A 15,158-nucleotide genomic window follows, 5' to 3' on the forward strand; every position below is an offset into this window, starting at 1 on the left:
GCAGTTGTGTCTTTTCTTCATTGAATTTGTCCAGTCACAGTGCTGCTTTTGGCATTCACAGTTTCCTATGGCAATGAGCTTCATAGCTCAGTTATGCTCTATGTTGACAGTTCGGCTTCATAATTTGATTGGTAACTTCATTTTATTTCTTTTGAATTAGTCCCTGCTCACTTTCTTGTCTCTTTCCACAGTCTGCAACAAATATAATCTATGAAAAGTATTTTGGTGTCACATTCTTGATAATTGTGTGTATCTAGTAAGTCTAATCCCCTAAGGACATCTTTAAGGATTTTATTTTCCTCTCTTGGTTTATGCACCTGAGACTGTGTGTGTGTGCATGTGTAGAGGCTGCTTGTGAAGGTAGATCTACTTTAGGCCTTCAGCTGCAAGTAGCCCAACAATGTATAGCAAAGGAATGCTGTGACTGTGAAATTTCCATTTCCTCACATAATGGATTTGCTGGGAAGGAAAGCTGGGAATTTGATAGGGGCCCAGTTCACATACAGTCCAAGGAAGGAGCTATACTGATGTCATGTCAATAGTGGTAAGAGAGAACCCGCTATCTAAAGATTCAATGCACTTTACAGACGTCTGTTACTTACTCTTGTAATATGACTGGAGACTAAGAAACAAGGGGTTTCTTGTCTTGCCTTCTCATTGCCAGAAGCTTGCAGTTGCATTGCTTTCTTCTAAAATAAAAGAAAACCAAAAAAACCACCAAAAAAAAAAAAACCAAAAAAAAAAACCAACAACAAAGAGAGGTGCAATCATGGTCTGTAGCTAACGCACAGGTACAGAAAGGTGTGAGATTTTTTTAATGTCAACAGTATCTGGAATTCCTGACTTGTGTTGTTACTGGAAATAAGTTCAGATGGAGAATGTGTGAGGATATTTGGCTGATGGTGAGGTTGTGCATAGCTTTTCATTTTATGTCTGATTTTTCAAAATTTTTTTTTGCCTAATGAGTAAACCAGTACAACTTAGAAATTGGGTTTCAGTGACTTTGTTTTTCTTCTTCTTTTGCTATGTTCAGGGGCTATTGAAATTCAGAATATATCTTCTTTGTTTGTTCAACTGAAAACTAGTTTTGGTTTGAAGATACTGTTTGCTAAAGATGGAGAGAGGATCTATGTTCAAGTTGATGTCGGATGGAAGAGAAGAACATTAGGACTATGTGGAACTTACAATGGAAATTTAAGAGATGATTTTCTGTAAGTTGCATGGTGTGCGTGTCTAATAACAAGTGAGAAGTTTTGTTGAACATAATCATCTGATGATTTAATTTCATTAACATGCTCAAACTTTATTAAACTAACCAATATAAATTGTCTTAATTAAAATGGTAGTCACTTTTATAAATAAAAAAGAAAAAAATTTATGCATTTAAAGATGTTTTGTTAAGTAATTATAGAAAGCTACCATATTATTTGTAGAAGGTACTGGACGATGATATTATTTGAAATATATTAATAATATAAATATATATTATATATTAATAATATAATTATTATTACTTTTCCCTTTCTTGTTGCTCCCTTGTCTTCAGAGCAAATATATGAGCACTGAGAAAAAGAGTGAGTGATAATCTTATATCATCCTCACTTGGTTTACACTTACTACTGCTTGATTTTCCTCCCCACATCAAGTTTTAATGTAAAAAATTATAATTCTAACACAGGAATATTTAAATTACAAGGGCGCGCTTTCCTTACTTTTCAACCTTATTTCCTCCTAAGTTCCTCAAGCTATAATGTCACAAAACTTGTCTGCACAGCAGACTTGGACTGTAGGAACATTTGCACAGGAATAAAATATTGAGGAAAAAGTTTCAAATGCCCTCTCTTCTTTTATACCTCAGAGATGGAAATTCTTTTGGCATGTTGACTGTTGAATGTGACTGCATCTAAGCCTTTTTAATGAACTTGCATCCTCACCCATGTGCACCCTAAGGTCAGCAGGATGCCTGCAGTGTTGATATTTCCCTTTTCAGATCTCCAGCAGGGATGATAGAAGGGACTCCACAACTTCATGCCAATGCATGGAAGGTTTCCTCAGCTTGCTCCATGCCTATCAATATTCCTGTGGTTGATCCCTGCAACGCGAATCAGCAAAATGGTATCGTTTCACATGGGAGTCTGGACTTGGCTGTATCTTATTATTATGGGACAGTTTGTGAAAAAGTTGCACATTGTATTAATGTATTTCAGCGTCAGGTTTAGATGTGCACTTTTTCTTTTTTCTTTTTTTTTTTCTTTTTTTTTTTTGCCTCTGGCAAAGATCATTTTCCCATACATTTAGTATGTAAAATGAAGTACATACTTGATAAATAAAAGCTATTTGGTCATTTAGTGCTGACTGTACCGGCTATGAGCACTAAATTCTGCTGTCTACTATGCATGCAGATTTTTCACTATCTATGGTCTTGTAAATTCTGCTAGTTGAGAGGAAAGATTGATGCATGATTGTTCAAGAAAGTTCAGGAGACAGTGTTGAGAATAAAAGTCCTGTCTCTGGCTTCTCCATGTTTATTGCATTAAAAATTTCTTTATCTTCCATCTCTGTTCTCTGACAAAAACTGATGCAGACAATCTGGGAGCCTTGAATTTGTTCAAATTCTTGGGCAAAGATTTAGTTTTGGCTGGTCGGCATGCCTATGGTTTGTGTTGAACTTTCACTGTCTCCTTTTTGCATTGCTGTTCTTCTCAATTAATGAAGACAATGGGTAGACTGTAGTTGCCAATTCTGACAGAATGTAGTCTAATATTTTTAATATTTCAGACATCAGATCTCACTAGGGATGTGGGATTTATTCATATTTAAAGCCAATTGAAGCAAGGCTAGAATAACAATAGATCTCTAACACTGTGGGAAATTCTAGAAGTTTATACACTCTCCTTGTTGTCTGTCTTAAGACAGCCAGCTCTCTCAGCCAGATCAGCTCAGAGCCTTCATGCCTCACCCTCAGTTCTGTGCTGGCTCAGTGAAGGTGGAGTTTGACATAAATGTGAGCTGCTTAGAGCAGGAGGGTGGACTGCATGACTTTCTCAGGGTCCTCTCCAAACTGAATTTTGCTATGATCCTCTAATAATCACTGTGAAAAAGCAGTGGAGAGTGAAGTGATCCACACCACGCTACAAGCCATCTTTTCCAGGTCTAAGATGATAGTGACCTGATTAACAAAAAAAAAAAAAAAAAAAAAAAAAAAAAAAAAAAAAAAAAAAGAAAAAGAAAAAAAAGATTTTTTTGTTTGGTTACTTATTTTGTCAGGTTAATTTTCAACTGAGTTAAGTTCAGTCCTTGAATCTAATTTACTGATAGTCCAGAAAATGTGAAATTCTTCTGTCAATGTGTGTACGTGGAAATAAACATGGAGGTTGAAGGAGAGGTGCATTCTTTTAGCAGCAAAAGTGGCTTAAATATAATCCACATCACAGAGTTCCTTAGCTATTCCACCACTTGTGATGGTAGTCTGCTTCAGTGGCCAGAGGGTTTGTTGCTGCTAGAAGGTGTATGGCCAGCTTGGATTTGCATGCCCTCAAGCTCTGCTTTGTAATACTTCCTGAGACCACATGCCAGGAAGTACATGGCCATTGTTGATGTTAAAGCTAAATGAATGCCAAGTAGGAAGACCATATTCCAAGCTTTGGGGGACTCTTAAACTCTTCTTTTGAAATATATTATTTTGATGTTTAAATTTCCTGTGTTATAAGAGGAAGGCATAACTTAATATTTAGTTTTAGTACAGTTAATTTTGTCTTAAGTGGAGTTTGCTGTTGAGGGAGTTTCTTGTCATATAAATTTTAAGCTGTAGAATTTTACAGACAGATATGTATGCAAGTGTTTATTGCACACCTGGCTATATTTGATTTTAATATTCTGTGTTGTTCATTTGACTAACTGTTATATTAAAATGGACCTGGCTAAAACAATGTCACCTTCTCTTAGCTGGGTATGCATCTCACTGTGATATCATCAACCAAGATCTGTTTGCTCCCTGCCATGCCTACATCAGTCCAGGGCTGTACTACCAGCTCTGCCGCTTCGACGCGTGCAAGTGTGGGAGCAGCTGCCTCTGCAATGCTCTGGCGCACTATGCTTATGTCTGTGGCAAGCACGGCGTCGTCATTGACTTCAGATCTCATGTTTCTTACTGTGGTGAGTAACATTTCCATAATGGAATATCTTTTAGAAATGTGTAAAACTCTACAAATTTCCATCACTCCACAAAATACAGGGGTTTCTTTTTCCTGGAAACTAGAGTTGCGCCATGGTGTAATGATGTACTAGGGGAGAATGGTAACAGCCTTTACATTAGGCATCTGAGTTGGTGCCCCGGAGCTGCCTCATAGGGATGTCTGGCCTTTCTATCGGTCACAGAGAGAAATGGAATTCTTTCTTTGAAGCACTAAGTCATATGGAAGCCCCTATTAGGATAAAGGAGTCAGGGAGTGGCAGGAGTGGAGCCATTCCCTAAGGGAAGGCAAGCTAGGCTGGCAGGGTCTCCCTAGATTGGGCAGGGCAGGGTGTGTGATACAGTAATGATTTAAAACAAAGCATTACACAGAATCTTTGAGTATTGTGAGTTGGAAGGGACCCACAAGGATTATTGAAGTCCAACTGCTGTATTTCTAAGCTGTATAGCAAAGCCTCAGCCTTAGCTAGACCATTCTTCACCTCTTGGAAGCCTGAATTCCTAGATAGATGCCCAGTTTGATATATAGAAAGAACAGAAAACTACTGTTTACAAAACAGATTATTCCAGTCAAATAATTATTTTAACAAAACCCCACCTCAATCTAAATATTTCTAACATAAGAAATTGGTAAAACAGTATATTTTTCTCATGCTTTTCAACTAAACCCAGTGCAGCAAGAGACCACCTTGCTTCAATTTTTTTGACCTTCCATGATATACTACTTTGTTTTCCATTTCTCACATTTTAAGAGTTATGCTGTTCTCCCTTCTTTCTCCCTCTCTTTCCTCCAGCTGTGATGTGTCACAGTGGTATGCTTTATCATCAGTGCTCTTCTTTTTGTAAACATTCCTGTGCTTCACTTTCTATGGCAAATATGTGTGCTGATGACTGTGCAGAAGGATGTAATTGTCCTGATGGGAAGTATTTTGAAGAGTCAGTCAACTTTTGTGTATCAATGTAAGTAATAAAAAAATAGAATATATGTATAGGCACATTTTCCTCTTTCCAGCTAGATTTAAAGTAGCTTTTCTGCTGTTTCCCTCAAGATGCAGACTGCCTACAGAAGATAACAAACAATATGTGAAGATTTAATATTCTGTTTTACTAATCAATATGAGGCCTCATCTGTTACTGTGTGTATATACATCTGCTTCACTTTACAGCAGATGTGTCAAACTGCTTTAGAGAAGGGTAGTGAAACTTTTTAAATTGATGGGATAGCATTTTCATTTGAAAACCTTTTTTTTAGCACTTGAAAAAAAAGCGAGAAGGAATCTATAAAACAACAATCCATAAAGGAAGGGATGGTATGGGAAGAGTGGCTAGAAGCGTCTTTTTTTCTCTCTCACAATGCAAACCTCTTCAGTCAAATGGGAAGAAATGGTCAGCGAGAGGGAACAGTTTTTGTATATTGCATACCAAAAATTTTACAGCTTACCACCATGGGTAGTTACAGAATTATTTCTGTTCATTGCAACATATATTTTGGAAAGATCAGTGAAGTTCATACTGTAGGGATAAAGACTGTTTTAAACTATTCAAGAGTGTGAACAAACTTATTCACATATTTTTTCATGGTTTCTAGGTAATTTTGTTGCTAATTGTAACCTGTCTGGCTCTTATCACAGAGTTAATGGATTTTGCTATCACAATTGCTCTACCTTATGATTTTAGCAATACTTTGGATGGGAACTGCATGTTTTCATTCTACTCCCATAACTGAGAAGAAAAAGTCCTTTCTATTAGAATAATGCACAGAAACAGCAAATAAAAAGTATACAGATTGAGGACAATCCTGGCTTTGTTGAAGATGATATGAGTTTTGCCACTGACTTCAATACAGTCTGTCATCTTTAAGTTTTTATATTTCAAAGAGTATTGTACATATAAGGATTGAGTTCATGAATTAAATTAATGTTATGATGAGACCTGCATATCATAACAGCTTGATAAAGAGAGGGCCCTTAAATCCCATTTCATCTTGCTTTTTTACCTAAATGCATGATTATTCTTCTAACAGATCTGGCTGTCATTGTCATTACAAAGGCAAAGCACTGCAGCCTGGGGAAATCCTTCCTACTCCAACAGGCTCCTGGTAGGTTTGAGTGCAAGAGTTTTATCTTTCTTGTATCACAGTTTGAACACATCTTTAGGTGGTTTGAGAATTTTTCTCATGTAGATTGAAAGTTTATCAATATTATGTTTTTGCATACTTAGTAAAAAAGAGCCTAATATAAATTGGATTATGTACCTGATTATTTCAACAAAATACCTGGAAAATTCTGTAAGCTATGGTGGATAAGGGTTTGTGTTATACTGCCTGCATCCTAAATCACCTGGCCCTCCATTCTTACAGGGGTTGACATACTCAGGTTTTTTTTTCTTTCAGTGGAAGTTAGGAAATGACATAGTACATAAACTCTGAATTTAGGCCCTCCCTACAGATCAAGAATTAGAAACTACCAAGAAAATATTGAGCAGAATTCAAGCTTTTGGATTTTAATTCTCTTTCTCCTCCTAATTTCTGTTGTTTAAATTAGATTGAATTGTATAATCTTTTTTAACATGGTGGCTAAAAAGCGTTTTTCCCTTGAATAAAAATGGGTTTCCTTTTCTTTTCTAGTCAATGTTTGAATGGAACAGTGAAATGTATTGAAGCCACTACAGAAAATATAGGTAATTTACGGTCTTATCCCATATAAAAGTTGCACAAATAGAGAATTTGATATTGAATAGTAATTTGTTTTTCTCCTCATATATATTTAAATGATGAGATCACAAAAATTTAAATCACAAAATATTTGAATTAGGAGGTTAGGAGCACAAATAATCTTGGGGGTTTTCCCTCTTTTTCTGTAGCACAAATTCAGACAGTCACTTGGGAAATTAAAAGAAATAAATAATTCCATGTGACATCTAGGTCAATGTGTTCTCATGGGAATAGCTATAATTAGGCTCACTATCCATATTTAGGAAGCTTTAAGATCTTGATTTCTAGAAAGTAAATTTTTAATGCATTTCTGATGGATTTAGAAGTACCTTGAATATTATTGCACTTCTAAGGATTTTTTCTGCCTAAGGTGTAATGGCTCTGTCATTAAGAATGGACTGTGTGTGAGATCCAGGACATATACCTCCAGATGCTTAATATTACTCGTTTTTTACATTAGAACTCATATTAATTTTATGTGTCTGTAATATAGATTTTGTCATAGACTGTTAGTCCAATTGCATTCCTATATGAACTGTAATGTAACCTCCCTTTGTATCCCAATAAATAGATTGTGAACAAAAACAAATTGAAAATCTTCAGTGAAAAGAGCAGTTGATCTTAATTAACCTTCATTTTGCATTTGAAGTTCACACGTGCCCTGAAGGAAAAATCTACTATGACTGCAGATCTCCTGTGCCTGGGTTACCAGCAGCAGGTGTGAATTGTGGGATCTCTTGTGCGAACCTTGCCATGAACTTCTCCTGTGTCCCCTCACCACCCTGTGCAAGTGGCTGCATTTGCCCCCCTGGGTAAGCTTTGATGGAATAACCTGAAACACAGGCCAAATGCATATTTTCCACAGTTCAACTCTGCAAATTTTTTTGCTTGTTAAATTCCAGTGGTATCACACTTCTAATTTTGAAACTATTGTTCTGTAAGTTGTTGCAGATGCACAGTAACAGCTAAAAGGCCATCAGATATCCAGCTTGTGACCATTCCAATTGGCTGGTATTTGGGACTATCTGGACAGGAGATGACTTCCACCACTTGCACAGTGCAGTTTATTTGAATGTAAATGCAAACATGACAAAATATTTTGATGGAAACCATTTGTGCTCCTGCTCATTGCTGCCTAAGTCTTTGTCTCACCTAAATTTCTACTCAGGCTTACATTGCCGGTGCCCAGCCTGGGACAGGGAGGGCAGGTGTATGGACTAGTTTCTGCCCTATTTCTCTTCATTCCTCTGTCCTTTTTTTGTTTTCTCAACTTGTGTGTTTGGATTTGGTGCCCAGAAACAGTCTGCTGAGCTTGGCAGGGGTCAAATTCAAGTATAAAATCTAAAAACTTCTATTTGTGTCAGCATCAATCACCACTTCTTCCCTTAGTTTCCATTTCCTCCCCTGACACCTCCTGTGTGCATTTTCAGGTCGAGGAGTCAAATATACTGTGCAAATGCGGTAATTGCTGCCCATATCAGGTGGAGTGCTCCCTTTTTTTTCTCAACTTTCCATTTTGTTTCACTGTGTGTGTAGCCGGTGGCCTCCTGACAGTGTATGAGTTGTGCACAGATCAGAGTATAAATGAGACTGTCACCATTCCCCTTCCATCACCTTGTGATGTTCATAGATGACTAAGCACTGGTGAAGGTAGAGATTTCAGGCAGGGCTATTTAAGATTTCACTAGCTCTTGCCTGGTATTCTGTAGTCCTCTAAACCTCTGCCTCAACTGAGAACTTAGCTTTCAGGACCATTAATGTAATGGGAATAAACAATCATTTTTAGCACAAAAAGTGCATGAATCTGTAAAAGCAGTAAACTGGTAATAAACTGATACAGCACTGTGATATTTACATGAAATTAAATTAGCAGCATTGACTTGAAAGTTCATTTGAAAATTTGAAGAAACTAAAATAAAAGTTTAAAAAACAGAGCTAAAGCCTCGCTTTCACAGTCATACCATTTCAAATTGAGTATTACTTGATTATTTTCTGAAATATAACAGGAGTACAGACAAGCAAAATCCTAAGTTTCTGTTGAATAATAGAGTAAAACACATGAATTATTTTTATTACATGAGAGAATAAGCAGTCTTTTTGCTATGAGGTTGAAAAGTAAGTGTATAACACTTAGTGCATTTAGTAATGTCCTCATTGTTAAATTGCACGTAATTATGACTTTCAGCCTCATGGTTCCAAAAAGCAAGCATGGCTTGAACTAGGAAGGAGCCAGCTGTATTATCTTAAAAATTAGTTTCAAAAGGCCTCTTTCTTCTGCAAGAAAATGTTAAACATGTATCTCCTGCTATTAAATCTAAGTGTACAAGTCATTAAAAACTTGTTGTGAGATATTTTACTGTAGTGTACTTTTAAAAATTCTCTTAAGTTGCCTTTCTTCTCCTTGGTTCTCCTTTCCCACCTTATTTCTACTACTACCCATTGTTTGATTGAATGACCTAAGATTTTGGGGTGGAATCCTGAATTCCTCTAGAGACTGGCGCCTTATTCTAGCACTCTGGGTATTTATGGTGCTTGTAAAGTAGAGCAGTTTGTGCGTGGTATTGAAACTGTTTCCTTTGGAAAACCATGATATGATGGATTCTAGTATGCAAAAGAATGGTCTTCCTAAAGTAAAAATGGTTAACATTTTCTATTGTTAAGGTTCTTGCACAACAGTTTGTCGTTCTTTTAATCAGTAGTTGAAGAGGTGACAAAGAATTGGAAATGCTGGAAGTCTCTGATATACTTTAGAAGTTGAATAATGTAACAGCCCAAATTTTCATGAGGAAATGAGCTGGCAGTAAATTCAAAGATACCCAAAGATAGACTGAAAGTCATCCTTACACTGAACTGGAGATATGGGGCTAAACTGAGTTGCAGGTGCACAGAGCAGTGTGGAAAGGGACTTCATGGGGCTACATTAAACTCCTGCCTTTAGGCAGCACCAGCAATATCGATGTTATTCTTTGGAGACATTTACCTTCTATTGACAGAGACCAAGTACCTTCCCAAGCCATCTGTTCTGGTGTTTTCCTATCCTTGAGAAATACTGTGAACACCTGACTCTTTTACTTAGAGCCGATTACTGTTTTAGTAATGGGGTGAAGAAAATGAAACTGTGTATTTCTTTCAACTTCCAGTGAAAAAAACTCTAGTTTGTGCTTTGAGCTATGTGTTGTATGACAACTCCAGGAATTTCTCTCCTAAAGAACAGCACTAGGAGTGTCAGTAACATTTTTGTTAAGAAAGTTAAAATTGCTAAATAGGTGGAATTGAGATAGCAAACATGTGATTGACCATATATCTGGGTCACATATTGATCTAATTAGATTTGACACTTTTTGCATTAAATGCCTGTTTTGTCTTAACCTTGTTAGTTGTTTCAACTTCCCTTGTGCAGGCAAGCAACCTCCACCACTGCTCTTCATAGACTGTGCAGCAGGTGCCATAGGCCAGCTCACTGTTGCTCACTCAGAACAGGACAGGTGCTGTCTGTGCAGAGGAGCAGGCACTTCAGTCCAGCTGCTTTCCTGGCACAGCAGGATAAGAGAGCAGCAGAGAGGGAAGGGCAGTCTGGCCACAGCCTCAGCAGCTCACATGGTACCCAGATGCTCCGGAGTTTTCAGAGAGGAGTAACTGCACTACTGACCCTCCTGCATGGCAGCTACAGCCCACACCACCATACCCCTTTCTAGATAGAGGGAGAGCTGCCGCTGTGGGCTTGGCCAGGTCTCCAGCTGTGCACAGTGGAGGTCATTTGATTTGGACAGCTTTTGCTGATGAAACAATTTTCCTTAGCTGGGTGGAAGACTGGTTGCTCTTGGTTGGGTTTCAACAATATACCACACATTCAGTTACATTGATCTTCTTTTGGAATTACTCTTTCATTTTAATAATTTTTTTTTATTTTGAAGGATGGCTGAGCACAGAGGGAAATGCTATATTCCTGACAGTTGCCCCTGCACCTGGAAAGACAGAGAATTTCTGTCAGGAGAAGTGATAGCTACTCCGTGTTATACCTGGTGAGTTCATTCTGCATACATTCAAATCATCTGGATCTAGACCCAAAGTGAAACTGATACAGAAAATGTGTTGTGTACTTTGAAAATCAAAAATATATATGCTTGTTTATAGATAGTTGGAGGATATATCTTTTATTAGGCTTACTGATAGGCTTGGAAAAGTAGGAAGACTTTGGGGTCAGTGCCTTTTCAGATCTGAAAAGGAAGCTGAAGATATCCAAGTTAAAAAGTAGTCAAGAAAAAATGCTTAATTCCACATATATTTGTTAGTCTCTGGAATGAGCACGTGGCATTTTGCAGAATAGAATATAATGAAAGACAACCAAGGAGAAAAAGAGATATGCTACTTTTCTAGCCAAAATATCTATAATCAGTTAAATGCATATTTAATAATAAAAAAAAATAAAATTGGCATGGCAGCTTTTAATCAGTTAAAAACCACACTGGCAAATCAACTGAGGATTTACACTTACACAAGCAAAAATAGAGGATGGCAGTACTACTTTCATATAAGTTTGTGTAAGCCACTGAATATAGCTGACAGGAGAAGTAATCTTGCAAAATATCAGCATTAATTTCTTAAACTCATTCCATATTTGTCTGACATCCTGAAATCTTACAGGTAGCAACTGGAGGTATTTTCCTTTAAAAATTTGCAGACCTTTATCAAAATTTGGAAAAAAAGACTACTGATGCTTACAAATGAGCGTGTTGCGGCGTTGTGCCTTATCTACACTGGAGGCAGTGATGGAAATATTTGCATAAGCCCTGCAAAGTTTGAGATTTTGCTTTTTTTTTAATGCATTTTTATTGTACAGATGGACTAGTGGCAAAATGTTCAGAACTTTCTTGCCATGGCATCACTAGTATCTTCGGAAGCAATTCACAGTATAGCTCTCTGTTTCAAGGTCTAAGAATTTTATTCCATTCTTGAATTTCTGTGTGATTTGAAATAAAGAACACGAGAAGCTATTTTCTTGAAAATGTACAGCAGAAGACTGCCATTATGACAAGATCCTGATTGTTGGTTCTCCTTGCAGTGTTTGTCGGAGAGGCGTCTTCAACTGCACCAGTTACCCCTGCCCTGCTGTGTGCACCATTTATGGAGACCGACATTATTACACCTTTGATGGGCTGGAGTATGATTATGTCAGTGACTGCCAAACTTACCTGCTAAAGGTAAGAGGATTGGTCGTATGTTTTCTTGTGCCCTTGAGAAAACAAGTATTTTGAACATCAGGAGTTGATCTATGGAAACAAACATTAAGAAAACCGTTGTAGAACAGATGTGAAAGAAGAACCTGTACATGACATCTTGTGCTCATCTGTTTGAAAATGGTATGTGAGTGTGTTCTTGCATATCTCTATAGTTTAGAGAAAAAGAAAAATCAGTGTTTTCTGTTCTACCTTAACCATGCTTTTGCCACCATGAGCAAAGAATAACACTATGGAAACTGTTAGAACTAGGTATAATCCATAGATTTATTTAATAATTATCTATAAACCCTGCTTGGCCTAGGGTTAGTGATGAGCTCAGGCTGCTTGGAATTCTTCTTGAACATGATCTGCATCAGATCTGGATTGTATGTGTATAATAATATCAAACACAATGATTTCATAATTCAACAGTGAAATCATTCATTGAGATTGTCTGGCAGCTACATGCTTATGTTCCTCATAGCACACATTTAGAGTACATTGCTAGCTTTTTGTTTAAAAATACCATTACTGACATTCAAAAATATAGTCTATTACTAAAACCACTATTGTTTATTATAATTGTTGCTATTTTAAGATTGTCTGTGTTGTCAGTTACAGTAATATGTTTAAAAGAATACTCATTTTCCTGACTGTCTAAGCTTAAGAATAAAGCTTAATTTTTCAACAAAGACTACTGCAAATAGTTTATTTCAAGTATGTTTTAGTAGAGTATTCACAGCTGTGAAATAAAATACATTGGTTCCAGATTTTTTGTATGTGTTTAAAAAGAAAAAAGAGATATTTGAAAAAGAATAATACCTCACAGCAAATTCCTGTCATGTATCATATATGATCAAAGAGCTCTTACTCTTAGAGATATACGAACCTTTGTACAAGCCTTCCTCCTCTAAGATGCAAAAAAATAGGAGGTTACCTTACCGTAAAATCATCTTGCCTCTATGATGATGTGGGAAGGTAGGTTATAATTTCTCAATTCTTGTGCCATTCATTCAAAGAGGTTTGTAAGACAAATCTGTGCTCCTTTTTCAAACTTTATTGTGGTACTGGAATGTTTGGCCTTTACAATCAAATATCACCTGTCACTCTACTGTGTAAGAAAGAACCTATCTGGAAACAAACCATAGGGAGAATTTGGCATCCAAGAATAAAGTTGGCAGCCAGATAATTAAGGCATGTGGCACACTGCCAATGGGCCATTCTTCAGGTGAGCATGACACAAATGATGAAAATGCTGCCTATACAGATCTGCTTTTCAGACTTCTCAGAATTTTTTTCAGCTTTTCAAGCTCATTTTTTTCCCAAACTCAGCTAATGTGAGAAAGTATAGTCTAATTTGTCCATAATTTTTCTTTCTTTAGTATATGGAAAGCTTTCGTGACCTATATTGAAGGATTCTTTAGTACATATTAGGCACTGCAGAATTGTGTCTGGAACAGAAGATGTATCTCTGGGCTGATTTTTGACTGGGAAATGTTTACAGAATTTTTAAGGGGGAAAAAAAAAAGAAAAAGAGACAAGGGATGGGATTTTATGGCAGATGCTCCAGAGTTTTGAGGGAACTAAAACACACAACTGATGAACTATGTGATATGCAACCCTGGAATCAGAGGAATGGAAGATGGCAGGATAACCAAATATTTTAAAAGGAATTAATGGCTGAATTTTACTGGAACAGAGCAATATGTCTGATCTATATATGAAGGAACTTAATAGAAATTTTAATTAAGAGAAATTGCAATGGGGGAAGTGTTGAACCACCTCTTTTTTTTTTTTTTTTTTTTTTTTTTGTTTTAATAGAAGAAATTAATGCATGATGAGTCTTCTGAGTTATTCTGTGAAGGTAATATATGGATATGGATAATCAAGTTAGTATGTGTTATTTTAGCTCAAAGAACTTTTGGAGAAAGATTTCAAGAAATATTTTTTTGAAACTACTCTCCTACAGGATGAGAATGAATATTCTTTGAGACACAAATTCACAAAATCACAGAATGGGTCAGGTAGCAAGGGACCACAATGGGTCATCTGGTCCAACCTCTCTGCTCAGGCAGGGTCATCCTAGACTGCATGGAACAGGATTGTGTTCAGACAGTTCTTCCTTATCTTCACACCCTCTCTGGACAATCTGTTCCAGTGCTCAGTCACTTGCAGAGTAAAGAAATTCTTCCTTATATTAAGCAGAACTTGCTGTGCATCTCTTTCTGTCCATTTCCTCTTGTCCTGTTCTTTGGCTGAGAAGAGCCTGGTTCCATCCCCTTGGCGCCCTCCCTTAGACTTTTATAAACGTTGATGCCATCTCTTCTCAGTCATCTTTTCTGGAGGCTGAACATGCCCAGCTTCCTCATCCTTTCCTTGTAGGAGATATGCTCCAGTCCCTTAATCATCTTTCTTTTCCTCTCCTGAACCAACTACAAGTCAGAGGTTAAAACACAACAGTAAGTGGCCGTTTTGTTGTTTTTTTTTTTTTGGAGGGAGAAATCCTGGTGAAATCCCACAAGGATCCATGCTGAGACCTGCACTCAGCAGCAAGAAACAATTTTGAAAAGATAATGTGAGGATTGAGGTATTCTGATGATAAAAATTCAGTCTGAACAGCTGAAACAAAAGCTTTAGGAGATCTTATGGCAGAAAACACTGCATAATAAAATAAAAGAGGAAATTCAACAACAAGCAAATGCAAACCAATGAACAGGAAAAAAACCCTGTAACTACATTATCATGAAGTTAGGCACTAAATTAGCTACTATTGTGCAGGACTGGAATTTTATGTGAGGAAAAGAAATGAAACACATATAATGGACATCTTCATAGTGGCAGCCTGAGTGATAATCACATTTGCTTTTATTTGTATATACATAGTTGCACTGCACTTTTACCACATCCTGATGTGGTTAAGCTGCATTATATATGCAGACATGATAGCATGATGAGGCTGCTCTTGTTTGAAGTATTCTTATTTGTTCCTAGAGCAGAGGTTTCCATGTCTCTCTCTCTGTATAATCCTCTTCCC

At 37.0% G+C, this 15,158-nt stretch overlaps 1 protein-coding gene across 1 annotated transcript in view; it reads left to right on the plus strand.

The window, feature by feature from the left end:
• OTOGL (otogelin like) overlaps nt 1-15,158 on the plus strand; it is a 94,262-nt gene that overhangs the window by 25,278 nt on the left and 53,826 nt on the right. The window contains exons 18-26 of the mRNA XM_038154548.1: nt 1,034-1,211; nt 1,991-2,115; nt 3,946-4,155; nt 4,987-5,152; nt 6,216-6,290; nt 6,819-6,871; nt 7,555-7,717; nt 10,820-10,927; nt 11,968-12,106. Of these exons, the coding sequence (XP_038010476.1) occupies nt 1,034-1,211; nt 1,991-2,115; nt 3,946-4,155; nt 4,987-5,152; nt 6,216-6,290; nt 6,819-6,871; nt 7,555-7,717; nt 10,820-10,927; nt 11,968-12,106 (1,217 nt within the window). The remainder of the gene's footprint in view (nt 1-1,033; nt 1,212-1,990; nt 2,116-3,945; nt 4,156-4,986; nt 5,153-6,215; nt 6,291-6,818; nt 6,872-7,554; nt 7,718-10,819; nt 10,928-11,967; nt 12,107-15,158) is intronic.

Source organism: Motacilla alba, chromosome 1A (assembly GCF_015832195.1).
Source record: "Motacilla alba alba isolate MOTALB_02 chromosome 1A, Motacilla_alba_V1.0_pri, whole genome shotgun sequence".
Classification (NCBI taxonomy): Eukaryota; Metazoa; Chordata; class Aves; order Passeriformes; family Motacillidae; genus Motacilla; species Motacilla alba.